This window comes from Podarcis pityusensis, assembly GCF_964106645.2.
Source record: "Podarcis pityusensis genome assembly, chromosome: 1".
Lineage (NCBI taxonomy): Eukaryota > Metazoa > Chordata > Lepidosauria > Squamata > Lacertidae > Podarcis > Podarcis pityusensis.
Genome location: NC_138028.1, coordinates 138,674,243 through 138,694,047, shown reverse-complemented (window position 1 = coordinate 138,694,047; position 19,805 = coordinate 138,674,243). Strand labels below are relative to the sequence as shown.

The 19,805-nt window shown below is 44.0% G+C and overlaps 1 protein-coding gene across 3 annotated transcripts in view; it reads right to left on the bottom strand.

Moving 5' to 3' along the window:
- Positions 1-18,098, bottom strand: part of LANCL1 (LanC like glutathione S-transferase 1) — a 37,742-nt gene extending 19,644 nt beyond the window's left edge. The window contains exons 1-3 of one of the 3 annotated variants that reach the window (XM_081018025.1): positions 17,956-18,098; positions 11,488-11,585; positions 7,364-7,481 (exon numbers count right to left, since the gene is read on the bottom strand). In XM_081018025.1, coding sequence (XP_080874151.1) covers positions 7,364-7,481; positions 11,488-11,585; positions 17,956-18,091 — 352 coding nt within the window. In that variant the 5' untranslated portion in view covers positions 18,092-18,098. Of the gene's footprint in view, positions 1-7,363; positions 7,482-11,487; positions 11,586-14,864; positions 14,994-17,955 lie in introns of those variants that run through there. The other 2 variants (XM_081018023.1, XM_081018024.1) reach the window with 2 other exon arrangements.
- Positions 18,099-19,805: the final 1,707 nt, after the last annotated feature.

Sequence of the window (19,805 nt, the reverse complement as noted above, 5' to 3'; positions counted from 1 at the left end):
AGCTCAGTCCAGATAAGACTGAGGCACTGTTAGTGGGCAGTTCACTAGACCAGATGGATGGGAGTTCGCCTGCTCTTGATGGGGTTACACTTCCTCTGAACATGCCCCTCTCTTGTACTTAAACAGGCCAGACTCCCTGTCAAACACTGGCATGGAACGTAACATGCAGAAGGAACTCCACTAGATGTTTCCACACAGTAAGAGCTTCACAAAAGGATTTGCCCAACTGTGACATCCTTTTTTGTGTATAGTTGTTTTAATAAAAAGCTTTTAAACCAAAACATAACAAATACAAAAGGAATGTACAAAATAACTCAATACCAAAACAATACAACCATAATTTAATATTATGCCAAAAGAAGTTGTGCTGCGGATAAAGATATCCACTTAAATAAGACACCAAACAGATTTTCATTTAAGATGCAAATAGGATTTGCCACCTGCAATCTTATTTTGGCAGCAGACACTGCATAAGAAACAACTTGGCATGTAAATATTTAGATTGCTTTAAGTAGCTGTTCAGTTTGTTGCTTTACAGATAAAAAGTGATCCAGTCCAATATTGGATTCAAGAACTAATTCCTGATCTTCACAGAAAGTATGCTGCTGCCAATGAAATGCAAGGATCAGACACAATCCTTTCTAAAACAACAATTTTGTACCATAGTCAACACGCTTTTAAATTTCAGGTATTTCAAGCATCTGTATCAAGGCAAGATATGAGATGAAGGGGAAGAGCATGGGAAATTAGCATCAAAGGACAAAGGCACAAAACAATAAATGAATTTACTGGTCCAGTTTTCCCTACCTGTTGGGGAGGAAGCTTTCTAGCCAATATTCTAAACAAGCAGCGTCTCATGTGGCAAGATGGTCCTACTTTTGTGTGTCAAATATAGTGTGTAAGCCAGGCGCTTTAACAGGTGAAAATCATTCCCACAACACTCTATAACAGCACCACCTTCTGCTGTGCCAGTTAAGGGGCTGAAGGCAGAAAGCCAAGGCCCTCAGCACAGACCAGGTGATGCAAGTTGCTCCCATCCACCTTTGGTCTGTCAACTGCTCTTTTCCAACACATGCAGTGCATGCTGGGACTTGGGAGCAGGGAGGAATACCTGATCGGTGCCTCTACCATCCATCAGAGGATGGGAGAGCAGTAGCGTGTGATCAGTGGACTAGGGTGACTTGGCTAGTCTCCTAAATGTTCCTGGTAAATTAGAGTATTAAAAGCCTGGTGCCTCCTTCCCAAAGCCCAGGAAGCATCTGCCCAGCTTAGGGAAGGAGGCGTGATGCTCACATGTGCAACACATCGCCCTCACATGCCGGTGCCTCTGGCCCTAACTGTTCCCTACAAAAAATTCACGCCACACCACTGTGGGATAGGATCCCAGAAGAGGCTAAGGAACATCCATCCACTGAAAGGATGGTAACAGAAACCGTATCTGTGAAAGAAAGGGGGAAATAGATGCCTGGTGGCACCGGGTAGCAGCCTAATGACAAGACTCAATCAGAGGAAAACATGCTTCCGAAGCCCAGCGCCAGCATATGCCAAATCACTGCCACCATGTCTCAGCCAGTTCCCTTTTATAGAGGAGGAATTGTGAGGAAAAGAGCCATGACCATTCCTTCCCAACATCTCTTATTAGCTGCCACACAAGCGCCAATTGATTTCGGATTGCCAGGAGATTATCTACATGAGGAGATGCTCAACAAGCCTTTCCCACAAAAGCAATTAAGATGGAATGCTGTTGCCTTGGCCCGATTAATTTCTTATAACCTGAAACCACACTGAATAAATTAACAAAAATAGGATTGGGTGGGGTGTGTGGAGAGCAGGCAAGCCCTGGAACAGCAACACATTCCAGTTTCCTGGCTGTGACCCAGAGGAAATCCTTCAGAGACTCACTCTCAATTCCAAACATGTTAGGCAAACCTGTGAGTTTAGAATTCACAAGCAGAGAATCAAGCAGCAGCAGCAGCAGCAGCAGCAGCAGCAGCGTTGAGACACTTCTCTGCCCCATTCAAGTTCAATTCTGCCTCTCTGGTGGGAAAGCCACTTCTCCCACTACAATTGATGCCTGCAGAAAGTTTAACAATTCCACAGTAAATAAATGCCTCCCCAATCGCACATTTGCTTCTCATGATAAGACATGGAATAATAATCCAGGAAGCTGCAATTAAGCTCAGTTTCAAAAGACGTCAAGGCAGGATCGTGGTTTGTTTCTGCCAAGTCAAGGTTCCTACCCAGCCCTAAATCAAGGTTTGCCGTTGACTTATGGACCTTGGCTTATTAGCTATCAACAAATCACAATCCTGAATTCATACATCACAAGAAGCCAACTCAACTGCTCACAGGAGGAGGAGCAAAGTTGGAGTGATCGGACACCATGTCCCAACACTAGACCAGATTCACACTAAACCACAATAAACTAGAAGGCTGCACATTTTTGTCTACTGATCAGTTTAATTGATTAAAAAACAACAACCAGATTTTTAAAAATGCCTGGCAGATGACTGTTTTTAAAAGAAAAAAATTAGTACATATATTTACAAATCTCCCCCAACTACGCTTTTATTTATAACTAGCAGCCTTGTAGTCAGCATTGCTCAGGAATCCTAAGACACATCCCCCACCCCCAAAAAATGATATAGTTTTGAAACCAGTGAGTAAAATCAGGGCAGTTTGTTTTGTTTAAATTAATATTTATTGCTTTTCCAACGATTTAAACACTACAAAAACAATACAATACAATACAAAAACACTACATAACATTGACACATTAAACTAACAAAACAAAAACAGTTTAAAATAAATCAAACAATTTCAATATCTTATCTTTCATTCACTTATTTCCACGACGTCCTCACACCTCCCTTTTTGTATTCCACTTCTGTTAATTGTTTCAGCAATTCCTTTCCATCTTCCTCTGTTTTCTATCCTATAATTATCTTAACACATTCTAACCTTATTTTTCCTTTAATACTCTATTAATCTATTTATACTTATTTCCTTATAACATTTCTAATAAAGCCATATAATTTCATCCCAACATTTTTCTAACATTCATTAATTTTACAATATTTCTGTAAATAGTCTTTAAACTTTTTCCAGTCTTCTTCCACCAATTCTTCTCCCTGGTCTCGGATTCTGCCAGTCATTTCTGCCAATTCCATATAGTCCATCAGCTTTATCTGCCATTCTTCCCGGGGGGGGGGGTAAATCTTGTGTCTTCCAATACTTCACGATGAGTATTCTTGCTGCTGTTGTTGCATACATAAAAAAAGTTCTATCCTTCTTTGGCACCAATTGGCCAACCATGCCCAGGAGAAAGGCCTCTGGTTTCTTCAAAAAGGTATATTTAAATACCTTTTTCATTTCGTTATAGATCATCTCCCGGAATGTCTTAATCTTTGGGCATGTCCACCAAAGGTGAAAGAATGTACCTTCAGTCTCATTACATTTCCAACATTTATTGTCGGGCAAATGGTAAATTTTTGCAAGCTTGACTGGTGTCATGTACCACCTATAAATCATTTTCATTAAATTTTCTCTTAAGGCATTACATGCCGTGAATTTCACACCTGTGGTCCATAACTGTTCCCAGTCAGCCATCATTATATTATGTCCAACATCTTGTGCCCATTTAATCATAGGTGATTTCACCGTTTCATCCTGAGTATTCCATTTCAACAGCAAGTTATACATTCTTGACAAATTCTTGATTTTTGGATCTAACAGTTCTGTTTCCAATTTTGATTTTTCCACCTGGAAACCAACTTTTTTGTCCAGATTGTATGCCTCCATTATTTGGTAATAATGGAGCCAATCTCGCACTTTATTTTTTAATTTTTCAAAACTCTGCAATTTTAGTCTCTCTCCATCTTGTTCCAGAATTTCCCAATATTTCGGCCATTTGGCCTCCATATTGAGTTTTTTCTGTGCCTTCGCTTCCATTGGTGACAACCATCTATCATGTAATTACGCTGATGTTCCTTCAACTGCACCCAATGCTTGCTCTTCTTCTGTTGGTGGTAATGGTAACACGTTCTCTGAGGGATCCAATCCAAAGGATAATGTTGATATATCCAATATTCCCCTATTTGGTGATCTTCTATCCGATGCTCTTGGCTCTTTTCCAAGTCCCTTCTGCAGATCTTCTTTGTATTTGAACAAAAACTTCACTTTATCTTCTACTGATCTTATTTTTATTTTCCTTCCTTTGAAACTGAAAGATAGACCTTGGGGAAACTCCCACCTAAAGATGATTTTATTCCTTCTCAACAGGGCAACAATATCTCCGTAGTTGGGCCTAAGATCCAAAAGATATTTCGGGACGTCTTTAAAAATTTCCACTCTTGACTGTTGTACTTCTAAGTTCTTCTGGTAGTGCCAACCTAGAATTCTATCTCTCTCTTCTTTAGTTCGAAGGGTGATCATGCAATCTCTTATTCTATTCTTCTCTTTTTTCCCTCCTCTTCCAAGTCTGAAGGCCCTCACAATTTTAAACTCTTCTTGACCCAAGTCCAAATCCCAAAAGTCAGCAAATTCCTGTGTAAGAAAGTCTATCAAGCTTTCCTTTTCCAGTTCAGGTAGGGCTCTAATCCTCAGATTCGTCTGTTTTTCTTTAAGTTCAATCATAGCAAGCGTCAACTTATGTTCATCAAGTTGCCTCTGTAGGCTGGGACTCTCTCTCTCTCCAGTTGTGTTACTTTACATTCAGCAGCAACAGCTTTCTCCCTGGCTTCCTCTGCAGTCTGCCATATCAGAGTAGATTCCTGTATCAATTTCTGGATAGCTTCTGTATTGGTATTCACCTTTAGTCCCAGATTGTTTATGCTTTCCGTTGCAACATCCACTTTCTTATTAAGCTGTTCCAATGAATCGTTTATCTTACCTAATGCAACCGCTAAAACCTCTTCTGACAACATTCCTCTTGATTTTGGTTGCACTGATGCAGAAGCCGCAGCAGAGGAAGCAGAGGGGCCTGGTGTTGAACCTCTCCTGGGTTGCTGCCAAATCTTCCCAGACCTTAATGTTTTTTCAGCAGTTGGCTGATCTGTTTTTTCCTTTCCATTTGCCATAACACTTAAAAGATTCAAGGTCAGTCCCAGAGTCTCACAGTTTTTTATCTTGCAGCTGGAAATTCCCCCAGCCCAACTCTTGTAAAGCAATCAGTTTCAAAGGCTTCCACTAGGGGGAAACAGTTTCTATTTATGTTATTTTGTATTAATCAGTAATGTCCTTTTTTAAACACAGTTCAAACAATCCAAAGTTAGTTTCCATTTTCAGTTACTTTACTCCTTTTTAGAAACAGCCGGAGACAGTAGAAACAATGTATTTCTCTTATTTAGCTAGCTGTCAATGAACGTTCTAAGCGCTGTCAATGAACATCCAAAGGACGTCAGTCCTGCTAGCAGCCCGTTTCCAGGGTCAGAGCGGCGGAATTCTAGCTCTCTTCACTCTCTCCTGCAGGCATACTCAGTCCACAACTTCTCCCCCTCTTCTCCTGCCTCCAAGGGGGGGTTAAATGTTCTTTACCGGTGGGGATGTCTTCTTTTACAAAAGGCTTTCCAAGACTTCAGCTTGCAGCCTCATTGCTTCAGTCTATTTACAAAAGGGGAAGGCGGACTTCCTGTGTTGAACCTCCCCGTTACGATACCAAATTATACGTTTAAAAATCCAATTCTCCCGCTTCAGCTCTACTCATGGGTAATTACTTTAGAGTCAAATTGTCCACAGGAAAAAGTCAGTGCTCTCCGGCAACAGCTATGCGGCTTCGCTCCGTGGAAGAAGCAGACGATTCGAAGCACCGCGCCACTCACTCCGGACCCCCGAAACCGGGTTTCCCCGCGAGTGGGGGAGGCGCAAAGGGTGCCCGCCGAATCCCACGTTCACAGGCTTCTCCCGCCTGTGATTTTTTGCGGGTCTCCGCCTTCGCCGTGGCGGCCAGATCCAATTTCCCACGGGGCAAATTCCTCCCGATCAGAGGAATTCCGCCATTGCCGATGGTGCCAACCCGGAAGGGCAGTTTGAAAAGGTTCAGTCCACCATCTTGATTCAAAATGGCATCCAACTGTATTCATAGGCAAAAAAAAAAAAAAAAAAAAAAAAAAAAAAAAAAGGCTTGTGAATCTCGAGAACCATCTAGGCAAAATGTGGTCATGATATCATAAGAGATGTCCAAATGCTCTGTGAACAAACAACTCTCCCAAATACATAGCCAATTAACCAATTATAGCTGCATAAATTTGCATGTACTGAGTTATCTTTTTAACTGTGCAATAGCTCCAATTCCTAGGCTTTATTAGCACCTTGATATGAAGGCCAATCTGAGACTTTTTGTTACAAGGCCAAACCAAGACACCTGGAGTACTGTGTCCAGTTCTGGGCACCACAGTTCAAGAAGGACATTGACAAACTGGAACGTGTCCAGAGGAGGGCAACCAAAATGGTCAAAGGCCTGGAAACGATGCCTTATGAGGAACGGCTAAGAGAGCTGGGCATGTTTAGCCTGGAGAAGAGGAGGTTAAGGGGTGATATGATAGCCATGTTCAAATATATAAAAGGATGTCACATAGAGGAGGGAGAAAGGTTGTTTTCTGCTGCTCCAGAGAAGCGGACACGGAGCAATGGATCCAAACTACAAGAAAGAAGATTCCACCTAAACATTAGGAAGAACTTCCTGACAGTAAGAGCTGTTCGACAGTGGAATTTGCTGCCAAGGAGTGTGGTGGAGTCTCCTTCTTTGGAGGTCTTTAAGCAGAGGCTTGACAACCATATGTCAGGAGTGCTCTGATGGTGTTTCCTGCTTGGCAGGGGGTTGGACTCGATGGCCCTTGTGGTCTCTTCCAACTCTATGATTCTATGATTCACACAAAGCTAAGCCAGGTTTTATAAAGTTGTGCTTTATTAAGCCATGGGCTGTTGGTGTGTGTGAACCCTGCCCTGCAGATTAAATGTGATTTGTTTCCTAACAGTTATTGGCTTAAAAACCTTCGCAACAAAAGATGCATGCTTGAGCTGCAATCCTAGGCAGAGTTTCCTGAGGGTAAGAAAGCCACTCTGCACATAGAAGTACAGTGAGGGGGAAAGTATTTGATCTCCAACAGGGGATCAAATACTTTCCCCCCTCTCTGTATAGAAATGAAATGAAAAACAGAAATAAATGGGGGGGGGGGATGGCACCTAGACATTCTGTTGTGGCGACCGTAACATAGTTTTATAGTTTTATATGGCAATTACCTTATAAATCTGAGTTTCTTACCCTGCAGGATGTGTCCCTCAGCTGCTCTTTGGCCTGATATCACGTTTTTCTCTGAGTGGCAAATGTATTTCATTCACACATTTTCAGGTGCCACCATCCTACCTGCCCAACCGGTGTAGCCAGTGCAGTCCCTGGGGTCCGCAGACTTCAGGCCCCTTTCCATCTGCTGCAGAAGCTCCCTGATCTTATTGTTCAGGTGCTGAGTGAACTCAGGAGTCAGCTGTGAGTGTTAAGAGAAATACTGTTGTTATGTCTCAGCAGACACACTGAGGCTTATCAAGTTGCAGCAAAACAGCATAGCGGGATAAGTGTTTTAAAGCGCTCAGCACTTTTTAAAGAAAGCTGGATCTCTTTCAGCAACCTCGAGAAAATAAAGAGCTTATTATTCAGGCAGCAATAATTAGAGAGAGACCGAGAAAAGCCCTACTCACGATCACTCCATACCTAAACTCATTCACTTGGGAGTAAAGCCCCACTGATTTCAATGAAGCTTTTGTCCAAATAACTATGATTAAGAACCCAGACATAAATATTGAAAGCCATATTCTCTCCCCCAACGGTAACCTGGTTATCCATGCCTTTATTACCTTTAGGCTATAGCACTGCTGTGCTATACCCTCAGGGGACCCTCTAGCCTACTCAAATTCTAAACAGTAGATTCTGCTAGTTGACTGCAGTTTGACAAAAAAGTATGGGAATAGTACATTACAATGCTGTTTGACGGTCTGCGCTGACTTGCCACATATCTACTGCAAGTTAAGTTGCTGCGCGGGACATTGTGGGATAGATACACCAGTGTTTGCTGTCGTAAGCATAGTCAAGGGTGCCAGGGGGCGTCAGCCAAGCCCTATGCCAAGTCCACTGCATTTCCCTAACTGTATCAGGACATGTGCCTCCCCTGCACACTTTAAATGTTCACTGTAGCAAAAAATGACGTCTCTGTGCTGCTGTGTCTAATGGTTCTGATTCTCGGGGCCCTGGAAAGTGATTGCTACACTGCAAAACTTTGAAAGACGAGAACCCCATGTATGGTGGCGTTTACATGCCAAGTAAGCAATGGCCAAGGTTCTGGGGCGTCTTCAAACCTTGACTTTATTGCCACTACAATGTGGCTCCTTCCTTCACTGCTTAGGAACACGGGAATCTCCAACTTCCAGGAAACAGCAATGATGGAGTTTCCACACTGCTGAACTTAACACAGAAAGGAACTCCTGAAAGATTAGTCGCTATGGCCAAACTAGATATGATGGGGCAGTTTGTTCCTTTTTCTTTTTCCACATATAAAGCTGGGAGTGGGAGGGCTCTACTTTATACTTGTGGAAGAGGATGGCTGATCTTTCTCCCACATGGCTCCCAGTTTGGTTCAGTTCTGGCACTGGAGGCAGGTTGGGGGGGCAGGGAGTGCTTGAAGTGATGGGAGTTGGAGGAGGCACGGCAGGGGAGAATTCATCTCCACTCACCCACATGTAGTTTTTGAGACAAAGATTCCCCTGTTTTATAAGAGCAGATATGTGGTGAAACACAGCTGACCCATCACATTCATATCACAATTTTTTGAACATCTGTACTCAGTTATTCTGCTTTTAATCATACTTTCTGAAAATGTGCTAAGTAATGATTTCACTTTTGAATAAGGCAAGCATTAATCAAGATATTATTATTATTCTTTTGCTGTGGTTTGTCGAGCTGCAGAAGTTTACTACTCGAACCATAACGTTTTGTTCATTCCTTTTCGCTTTAACAAAATAGAAATAAATCCTGACTTTGCAGAATTTTGCAGAATGACTTTGCAGGCCATGGTAAAACTCCTTAAGAACAATCTGTCCCAATGGAGTGATCCTCTCAGCCCTTCCCCACTGAAGCATCTATGTATCTGTTGCCAAAGGCGAAAGTGAAGTGGTGTCAATTAAATAATACTGATGAGAAATTTGAAGATTGGATGGGTCACTGCTGTAGCTCCTGCCTGCTAGAGACCCGAGCTAACACTTCCAAAAATCTTTGGCGAGTCCATTCAGTTTAACAGTCCCCGCCCCCCACCCCAAGCACTAAACTTATGATGCAACCACTGAGCAGTCTCAGCAAGTCCTGCATAATGCCATCAGTTGGAAGGCGTTACTGACACAGGAGAAAGTATGCACTATGTTTGTGTGTGTGTGTGGTTTGAACAGGACTTTTATTAGGGATCATATGCAGGCAACCTGTAAGCAGCCTCAAATTCAGCTAGTATGGATTTCAAATTAATGGCTGGTCCATGCACAAAAGGCCTAAAAATAAATGCTTGCATTACATTGCATTTGTTTGCAATAATCCTGATAATATCATAATATAGACTACCTCACTGTTGTGACAACAGAATGTCCTAAAAGTTATTATTTTGAGAGATATGATATTAAAAAGGAAGAAGTGCCATTCTGAACAGTAGAGCAATGCTGTAAAAACAAATATATTATTCTCTTTACGTTCGGATTCATGAACATCACAGGCACTCAGCAAAGCACATTTTTTCCCAAGTGATGTTATAAACATTCACTACCCTGGCCAAAAATCCTATAGCAATTTTTCCCCCTCTATGGGAAATTTGAAACGGTGATGCAGAGTGTCATGCCCAGGGGCAGTGACGGAACAATTACAATTTCTAGTTTATTGGACAAGTTCTCATGCCACACCCTTCTCTGAAGGTAATTCATTCTTTTCATCTTAGCTTTTCAGCAGTTGTAGTAAAATGGAAACCATGTTCCTAATCTCAAATTCATTAAGGAATAAGCAATATATGCAGGCAGGCCTCTTCATTCTCAAGATTAATGCTTAGTGTGAAGCTAAATGATTAGATGACCTTTCCACTGAAATTGTATGGTGGCTTCTTCTAAAACGAGAATAAAACCAGCTTGGCTTAGATCAGGCTTCCTCATCCTCGGCCAGATGTTTTGAGACTACAGTTCCCAGCATCCCTGACCACTGGCGCTGCTAGCTAGGGGTCATGGGAGTTGTAGGCCAAAAACATTTGGAGGTTGAGGAAGCCTGGCTTAGATAAAGGGGCTTTGAACACTTCACTGAGAAACCAGAACTTTCCCTTTGACTCCTCCTTTTCGTTGTAAGCAAACACGTGCACACATACAGGTTGGCACATGCCGACATACTTACGGGGCAGGAGGAATAGTTCAAACCCACCACTCCTAGTCTTTAAAGAGCAATCAAGTCAGTGGCTCCAATCCTCAATGTTGAGACTCAGCAGGTAACCTAGTTTCTTTCCCCCCGATGCCTTTGCATCTTTATTAATTTCACCCCTTTAGAACTATTAAAGCACACCATTTCTCTGATCCAGGAGCCAAGGCTAAGATTTAGCTTCATTAGCCAAAGAGGTCTTTTGAGCTTAACTCATGCATCTGACAGAGCCTTTCTTCTTGATGTGCAAAACCTCCTAGCAGCTTGAAAACTCTTGCCTGCCAGTCCCTAAGGGACACACATTTCCCCCTCACTAGTGGATCCGTAATGGAGTGATCAGCACCGGTACTTTTGAGAGAGGAACCGAATGGCGGTGGTAGACAGGCAGGGCCAGCTCAAGACATGATGGCACCTGAGGAAAACCAGAAAATCGCACCCCTTCCCAACGACAAGGAAGAAGAGGGGAGTGAAAATCTACCCTGGGAACGAGGGTGGGGGGAGACAAGCAGCTCCTCCTATTCGCCAGGGGGCAGAAGAGCCAGCCTCCAAGGCGCCATGGCAGCAGCCGCAGCACCAGCAGGCATTCCCGGGAGGCTGGATCTGCAGCCCTTGTGGGTCCTGCCACCCAAGGCAGTCACCTCATCTTGCTTCACGCGTGGGTCGGCCCTGAGGACAGGGCAGATGGTTCTGGAAGGTAAACTAGCAGGTTTCCATTTCTAGTTAGAAACCAAGCACCTTGTGACTCTGTTGATGAAACAAAAAGTGAGGTGGTTAGAAATTACTATCTGAGGGGGCAGTATTCAAAATAAGACAACAAAAGAGGCTTCAGGATTAGATCAGGTCGACTATAACTAATCCTGAATCGAAGTGTTGCAAATAGCTCAGTGGGCACAGCGTTGGGCAAGATCCTCCTACATTGCAGGGGGCTGGACTAGAAGACCCTTGGGGTCCCTTCCAACTTTACAATTCTATGACTCTCTCAAGCATCACACAAACCACTTCTTCCACCTTGTTTCCCCGCCACAGAGTACTGTAAAAAGCTTTAAAGCACCACCAAAACTCACCCTCCCCGCAGAGTCAAAGTATCCCGTGGCCAAGGATTTGTCGTAGTCTGCGAAAGGATTCGGGAAGGCCCTCTGGGCCATGGTGGCAACCAGCAAACCTGCCGGGAAAGACAGAAAGACACAAAGCGACACACATGTATGTCTAGATCTATGCGCAGGGAGACCGCGGCGGCGGCGGGGGCGGACGAGCCTTGGGCACCGCTCTGGAAAGCGCTCTGCGCAGCAAGAAGGCCGCCGCGGCCCGGTGCAGCAGGAGAGCAGGAGTGGGGGGGCTCGGAGGCAGCGCTGCCCTCCCGCCGGGAGCCCGCTCTCACCCTGCGCCCGCCCGGAGACGACAGCCCAGCGCCCGAGCGCCTCTCCGGCCCCTTCCTGCGACGCCGCCCAATCGCCGCGCCAAAGCCCGCGCGTCTCCGCCGCCCCGATCCGGCCTCTTAAAGCGACAGGCGCCGCGGAAACGAAAGCTGGCAGCGCGGCATCCGAAGGCTGCGAAGGAGCGCATCAGGCGCGCAGCTGCTCTGTTTGGGGCTTCGCTGGGGAGGCTGAGGTGGTTGGTCGCAGGCCCTGAAGCCTCCCGGCTCCCGCCCGCCTCCCCGCCCCTGGCTCGGAAGCCTGAGGCCCCAGCGAAGCCCACCAGGCTTCACCCGAGCAGATGAGGCCTCCTTTCCCGGGGCTCAGCCCGCTGCCCTGGGTCAAATGCTGGGCCCTGTCTGCAAAGTGATGGCAGAATTGGGGAGGGCGCGAGCGGGGGCTTGGCCACTATATCAGCTGAACATGACCAAGGAAATGACGCCCACAGTGAGATTTTGACTTGAGATATTTAAGAGACTTAAATTCTAACATGGCACTTCACAAGATTATTAAAAATGGTTTGTGTGCTAAAAGGTTTTCTTTGGTAGACAATCCAAGATTTTGTACTAATCAAATATTGTTGTATTCTTGCCATTTAAACTACAGTTAGCAGTTCCAGTGTTTTGTGCTTTTCATTTTTTCTACAAGACATCTTTTTTTGGAAAATTGAAGTTAGCAAATTTTGGGTTCTTTTGGGAGGTGCGAAATAACATGGCCCTGCTTACCAGGGAGTCACAGCCTTATTTCTGAGTTTACAAGAGTAGAGGACTATGCAGTTACAGTGGGATAACAAACCCACTCCAGCCCATATAACCTGGTGCTAAACACACGTGGTGGTCGGGGTGCCAACTTGAATAAAATATGGGGGGGGGGGAGGCCCATTGTACATATGGGAATGGATCACAAGATGTGGTCACATACACCATTTGAATGTCTGTGTCCATCAATTGGGGGGGCAGCCCCCTCAAATATTTTACTGAGGGGGCCAAAGGGGCCTTGACTCCTAGCAGCTGGCTTGATTTTCCCAGATGGATATCAATCCATTGTGTGTGTCGTGTTCTTGTGTGGCACGATCAGGTTCCAAGCAGGCTTTGGCGGATGTGATCCAGCAGCCTATGACATGCCCCATCCCTTTTAAAGGTTATGCCTGTCAGGTCCTAATCTGCCTGCCAGGCTGCCTTTTTGGCAGGCAAATGGACTTTTGTTGGTGGGGGATATTTCTGCTGGTGTGAGCTTCTGTCTGTTGGGCTTGGGGCTGGGGCTGGTTGCACCATACCCAAGCCCCACTATAAGATCAGAAGCAGCAACATTTTATCTGAGCTGCCTGCTGGCCCAGGAAAGGTCTCCCCCGGAAGAGTGCAGTCTATCTTGTTTCTGTTACCATTCTACCTATAAGCCTGGGTCCGGCTGGGGAAAGAGCCTGGTGGACGCCCTCAGGAGCAGACCATGTAGCAAACCCTTTCTGTTGACTGGCTGTGGCTGGAGCTGGCACATAGAGTGGGCTCAGCGTGTGCTTCCAGTATGGAATGAAGAACCTGTGCATGGAAGCAGGTGAATGAAGAAACTTCATAACGGCCCCTACCAGTCCAGTGCCACCCATCCTGCCACACTGGGCTCAGTATAATTTGTGCTTGTCTGTATGGAAAGAGAGAAAGAGAGCGCTGCAGAGTACCTGCAGTCTCTTACTCTCATAGCTTGTGAAATGCCATCCTGGGCTGAGCTCAGTGATATGGGCTGTTTACTGTATTTGAATGGATTTATGCAGCAAGTAAAATTCCTGCTGGTGATTTTTTTCTCAAACCATGACAGTTTTACAGAAAACTAAAATAAAACCTGGCAACCAATCCAAAAGTATGGCTTTTACACACAGTTTTCTGACAAGTGACCAGGAGGTAAAAAACCCAAACCCCTAAAACTGGCCCACCCCTGGTTGACTGGCAGGCCCTGTGGGCTACCTGGGGATTGCTCAGAAAATAATTCAACTGGATTTTTTTCCATCTCAGGCCCGAAGGTTGAAGTAGTACTTAGCTTATATTGTTTCCTCAGCACACATCAGAGATCTATCAGATCTGAGGAATAGCATGCTAAGTGGAAGGAGAGCTCTTCCTTTGGCCTGGTCTGAAGCTGTATATAAAACTGAAGAAAACAGGCTGTAGGATTGTTATTTTCTAAGAATCACTCCTTCAGTACACACAAGGAACTCAGGTAAATAAAGGCTGCCCTGTTCTTTTCTCCTTCAGGGAATATTCTACTTGCAATGGATAAATCCCATTGCCTGTATGTGTTCAGCAGTGTTTTCTCTCAGAGAAACGGGAAGGAGGGAATGGTTTCATGTGTAGATTGGTGTGACTCTGTGTACATTGGAGCCTTGTGCAGTCTGACGTGTTGGCTATTGGTGTTCCATGAGCTGTAGAATCGAAGAGAATGTCTGAAAATACTTTGGTGATGAGGATCATTGTTTCTGTGCCCTGTGCAGCTATGTGCCACATTTTCAAGATCTCTGCTCAGATAAACCACCCCATATACACTTACCTCGTGCATATATTCACAGTTTCTTACTATATTACATAGTTTCTCCCTTCACCACTTCTCTGGAGCAAATTTCACAAAAGCTCAATTATTCTGGCAGAAATAAAAGAAGATGACTGAACCAGTTTAGGAGCACATAACTGTGGACTCTCCTTCACTGGAGGTTAGAGGTTGGCTGCTTTAGTTGAGATTCCTGCATTGCAGGGGGATGGACTAGATGACCCTCAGGGTCTCTTCTTGCTCTTCAGTTCTATGATTCTATATTATTAACTAGCCTCACTTTATTTTGAGCGCTGCTATTTGGATCACCCTGGTTTAGAACCTCAACTGCTCTGGCTGAGGTTAAAAATGTCCTGGGCATTTGCTCTTCTGCAGTTGTTGAGCTCAGATCACTATACTTCAGCTCTGCTGCTGATTTATACAAATAACCTTCCATGTCATGTACTTGGATTAAAGCTGGATGTGCATTATTGGTATTTTCAAAGAGATTGCGTACGTACTTCCTGGAGTGGATCCAGTGTAGCTGCCTGAAATTGGGACAGTTGCCAGAACCTCTGTGCCAAGATAAGTGCTGTGCTAGCTGTTAAGGGGCACTCAGAATGATGTCTGTCAGAGGGTTCTCAGTCATGTCTGAGGTGGTAGAATCATAGAACCATAGAACTGTAGAGTTGGAAGGAACTCCAAAGGTCATCTAGTCCAACCCCCTGCAATGCGGGAATCTGAACTAGATCATACATGACAGATGGCCATCCAACCTCCGCTAAAGGAGAGTCCACATTTATGGCACCAAGAACTGGACACAGTATTCCAGATGTGATCTGACGAAAGCAGAATAAATCAACTGATTCTGGATTGTATCCAACTAAGTTCTACTCAGAGTAAACCCATTGAAATAAATGCACCTAAGTTAGTCCAATACAGTGGTACCTCTGGTACTTAATTCATTCCAGAGGTCCGTTCTCAACTCGAAACTGTTCTTAACCTGAGGCTCGCTTTCACTAATGGGGCCTCCCGCTGCGTGTGCACCTCCGGCACGCGACTTCTCGCATCTCGAGGCAAAGTTTGCAACCAGGAGCATCTACTTCCGGGTTAGCAGAGCTCATAACCCGAAACGTGCGTAAGGAGGACAGTTCGTAACCAGAGGTATTACTGTAGCTAAATTAGGGGAAAGACTGTAGCATCTGCTTTGCACGTTGGAAGGTATTGAGTTTGATCCCTAGTGTTTCCAGGTGGGGCTGGGAAAAGACTCCTGCCTGAAACCCTAGACAGCCACTACCAGTTTGCGTAGAATCATAGAATCAAAGAATGGTAGAGTTGGAAGGGTCATCTAGTCCAACCCCCTCTAATGCAGAAATCTCAACACATGGTCCCCCCATCCAATCTGAAACCATACCAAACCCTGCTTAGCTTTGCAAATGTGCTAGCAGTGGATAACAGTGGGCTAGATGGACCATTGCTCTGGCTTGGTATAAGGCAGGTGCCAATGTTCCTAATTTCAATGACTCAGCTCCAAGTATGAGTAACTTGGAATGCAACCCTCTGTTTCAAGTGGTGGTGTATTCAGCACTGAAGCTCTTCTGAATTGTCTTGGTTTTGAAGCATTAGATATGGGGGAAATTGTGCTGCCTCAAGCCATTTATGCCCTACATGTCTCTTTTTTCACTCATTCCCTTTTTTATCTAATATTTCAACTCAGCTGAGTGTGATATCCAGGTATTAAGAGACAGCTGGCTCCTAGCAGTACCCAGACATTGTTGTTCTGTAAGCTGCAACCAGAATTACAAGTGACTTTCCACACTCTTCAAGTATAGTACTTTTTCACAATGCCTTGTTCTGTTGCACTTGTGGGTATAACATGGCTATATGGATGGGAAAGTTAAAATTCTCTGAGCGTACTATTTCCCATCCCATTTTTAAAAATCAATCATTTTAAGAAAAGAAGAACCAATGATGTCATTATTTAACAACAATGAGTAAATACTTGCCTTTAGAGTGCCAAACACTTTAAAATGTTAGAAAGACTTTTAGGGGCAAACAAACAGTGCTGCAACAGTGGTCGTGACCAGAAGGTCAGGGTTTTGTTTCTTGAAAACAATATATTTTAAAAAATAATTATTACTTCTACACAGTATTTCACAAACGTGTTTGTTTAAAAATCCCATCTAGCATTAATTGCTAGAAAACAAGAATACAGAGATAAAATGACACTCACTGGAAAGGTTAAAGTGCAGGTGTGGCAAAGTGATGATAGTGGCAGGGAGTGGAGATGGCACAAAAACAGTGGAAGGAGGTGGGAGAAGAAAACAAGCGGGCATTTGGGATAGAACCCAGGGAGGTGCATAATTCAGGAAACACCTATAAATAGCTAAAAGGACACGAAAGAGCTAAAAGGACTAAAGAGTGCAAAGAAGGAGGTTTGGGCAGTTCTGGGTGAAAAAGCCCAATGGCACACCAGCAAAAGAGAATAAGATTATTAACAGAGCTAAAGCCTGTGGTGAGAGGGATCCCTAAATCTTTCGGAGATTAGGAATCTTCTAGGCAGACTTGGAAGTAAGAAAGTGCTCTGGGGCTTTGAGGAATCCCCTAAAAATAACATTTGACACTTGACAATACATCACAGCACACTTCAAAAACACACCTGGTTTAAAAGACCAAAGAGTAGAGCTAGGGCATTTGATATCTGCCGGTTTTGTGCCACAATGCTGTTCTTTCACAACAGATGACAAGAACACAAGGAAAGCACAGGTGGTCAACAATTTGATGATGGCACCATATAGCTGCCCAGTAAATGGTGAGTGAACAAAGTGCAACAATTCCACACTAAATGTGTAATGTGGAAGCACCCCCCACCCCTCACACACAAAGGGAGGGAGGGAGCTGTAATATATTTATCTTTTGTGAGTCACAGTACTGACTGCACCTGTGCAGTTCCAAAATTCAATACTTTCTCCAACTGTTTGGGCCCATTGTGGCTAAGGCAGAATTTCTTTTCCTATCCATTGTAAAATATGTGCATGCAAGTGATGTGGCACGTGTTGCATTTAGTTGCCGTGGACTGTCCTTGAATCAATAAATGAAGATCTCATTTAAAACCAGGTGAACTGATATCACATCATGACATGACTAACTAAAATCCATTGATTTAAGTAGAAATCAATGCCAAGTATGACATAGTTGGATATAACCCTTAATCTTCATCTTTACCAGATCTTAAATGGATCAGCTGTCTTCACATGGTACAAGGGCTTTATCCTCACATACCCCAATGTAAATCCACACCCCTCCCCTTTCTTCCAAGTCTTTCTTATTTGCTTCTCAAGTATACCAAACTGGTGAAAATGCTACTTCAAATCTTCTTTCTCTCCAACCCACTCACCATATGTATGGTGATCTCATAATTTTTCCCTGGACTAATTCATCCACAATCAAAATGAACCCATCTTGGTTCTCACCCTTAACCAGTAGGGATTAGCACTCCACACCTTAAAATAGATGCTGAAAGAGAAAAATCCATCCTTATGTTGTGGGTACAAGGGTGGTTAAACTGCATTGAGGGGCAGCCACTTTAATTCACAGTATGTTGTCACTTACCTATTTCTTGGTGTTGATGCAGCAGGAGCCAGTTGAAAAAGATCTTGGCAAAGGAGCCATTGATCACACCTAGCCAGCATGACCCAACTGCCATGGAATGCTGGCCAATTTGCTCTTTGCTTGTCAGCCTTTTCATGCAGATAGTTTCTGTTCTGTTACACCTACCCAATGGAGCCTACAAATCATAATGCTCCTTTAAAACCTCAGTTGCTATATTTTTCCAATATTTATATTTTTCAAATTGGCACGAGAGAAGATAAGCACATAAGAAGAGCCCGATTAGTCAAGTATTATGTGGCCAACCAGTTGCCTATGGGAAGCCTGAAAGCTGATGAAGATACATATTTTTTATTTTGTTTGTTATTAAACTCATTATTTTTTAATTTTGGGGAAAGTTTATTATATCTATATAATATCTAAACACTGCAAACAATAGACCAAAGTGAAAAAACACAACACAACAAAAATAAAAGCAGAACCCCAGTGAACCATTTAAAATAGAAAGTTCAGAACAGATAAAGTCAAATATTGTGCGGATATGATAGCAAAATACTAATAAACAAAAGTGGATTACTATTTTACAGTCTGAAAAGTAGCTCCAGAAGAGTTATTGACAAACTAAAAATGAGTCATAAGTATTATTTTTGGTGTCCAGCTACTTTACAATGATGTGTAATTTCCTAAGCAATCAAGAACATCTATTATTTCCTATACAAAAATATCTCTATAGATTCCGTCAGTAAAAAGACCAACACAGCTTTCAAACTGTTTTATCTTAAAAAGACAATGATGCCAATGTTATGCTAATGCTATTAGCAAACAGAGAGTTGTCCCAATAGCCTCTGGATAAAATATATGGTGCAGGTGAGAAAGGACAATGCCTTCCTACTTACCTTTGCTACAAACAAGTAAACTCACAAGGAAGTTTCAAAATCGAGAGCTAAGTCCAGTGCATGACCTACCCTCCTACATTCCTCAGATGAAAATAGATACATTATATTCTACATCAGTATCACTGTTAGTTGACTGCTATTTATTGATTTGGGGTTTCCTTTTCCCCTCAGGCTTCCCTAAAAGCAATACATAAGCTCAATGATTTCTGTGCTTAAAATACAGCAGTTTCACGTGTTTCCTCTAATAATTTTTGTACTTGACCAGCAGGAAATGCTGCAGCCGTGGTATCGTATGATTGTCTCCGCAAGGTGGTGTTTGGTGAATGTTGTTCAGGCCTAAGGTGCCTCAGGATCGGCTCCTCAGCCTTATGCTGCCCAGCAGCTCAGCAAAATGTGCATTTCCTTTCAGTCAGTACACTTCCCCAGGGCTGGCCCACCCATGAGGTGACTGCCTCAGGCAGCAGAGTCCACAGGGCGGCAGATCCGGCCTTCAAGGAACGTTTCACCTGCTGCTGCCTCCGCTGCCGTAGTGTCGGCAACAGCTGCCGCATGCGCCTTGGAGGCCGGATCTGCCGCTACCTCAGCGGCCCCCACCATGCTGCCTCTGCAGCAGCCTCTTGGTGAATAGGAGGCGCTGCTGGTCTCTTTCCACTCTTGCTCCCTTATTCCTGATATTGATATTCTCTCGCCCCTTCTTTCCTGGCCAAGGGTGGTGGTGCCATTGTACGGTTCTCCTCAGGTGCCAAAATGCATTGGGCCAGCCCTGAAATTAATACATGTGTACCCCCCCCCCCCCATGGTACCAGGGCAAGTCTTTGCTTGCTACCCTCTGCTGTGAGGGGTATTTCTCAAAGATGGGTAGGTTTAAATGGCTCCTTGAGAAGCCATTTATACTCTATGCTATTTTCCTGCAAAGGCAAGGGAGTCTCAAATATATATATATGCACTTCTTCATGC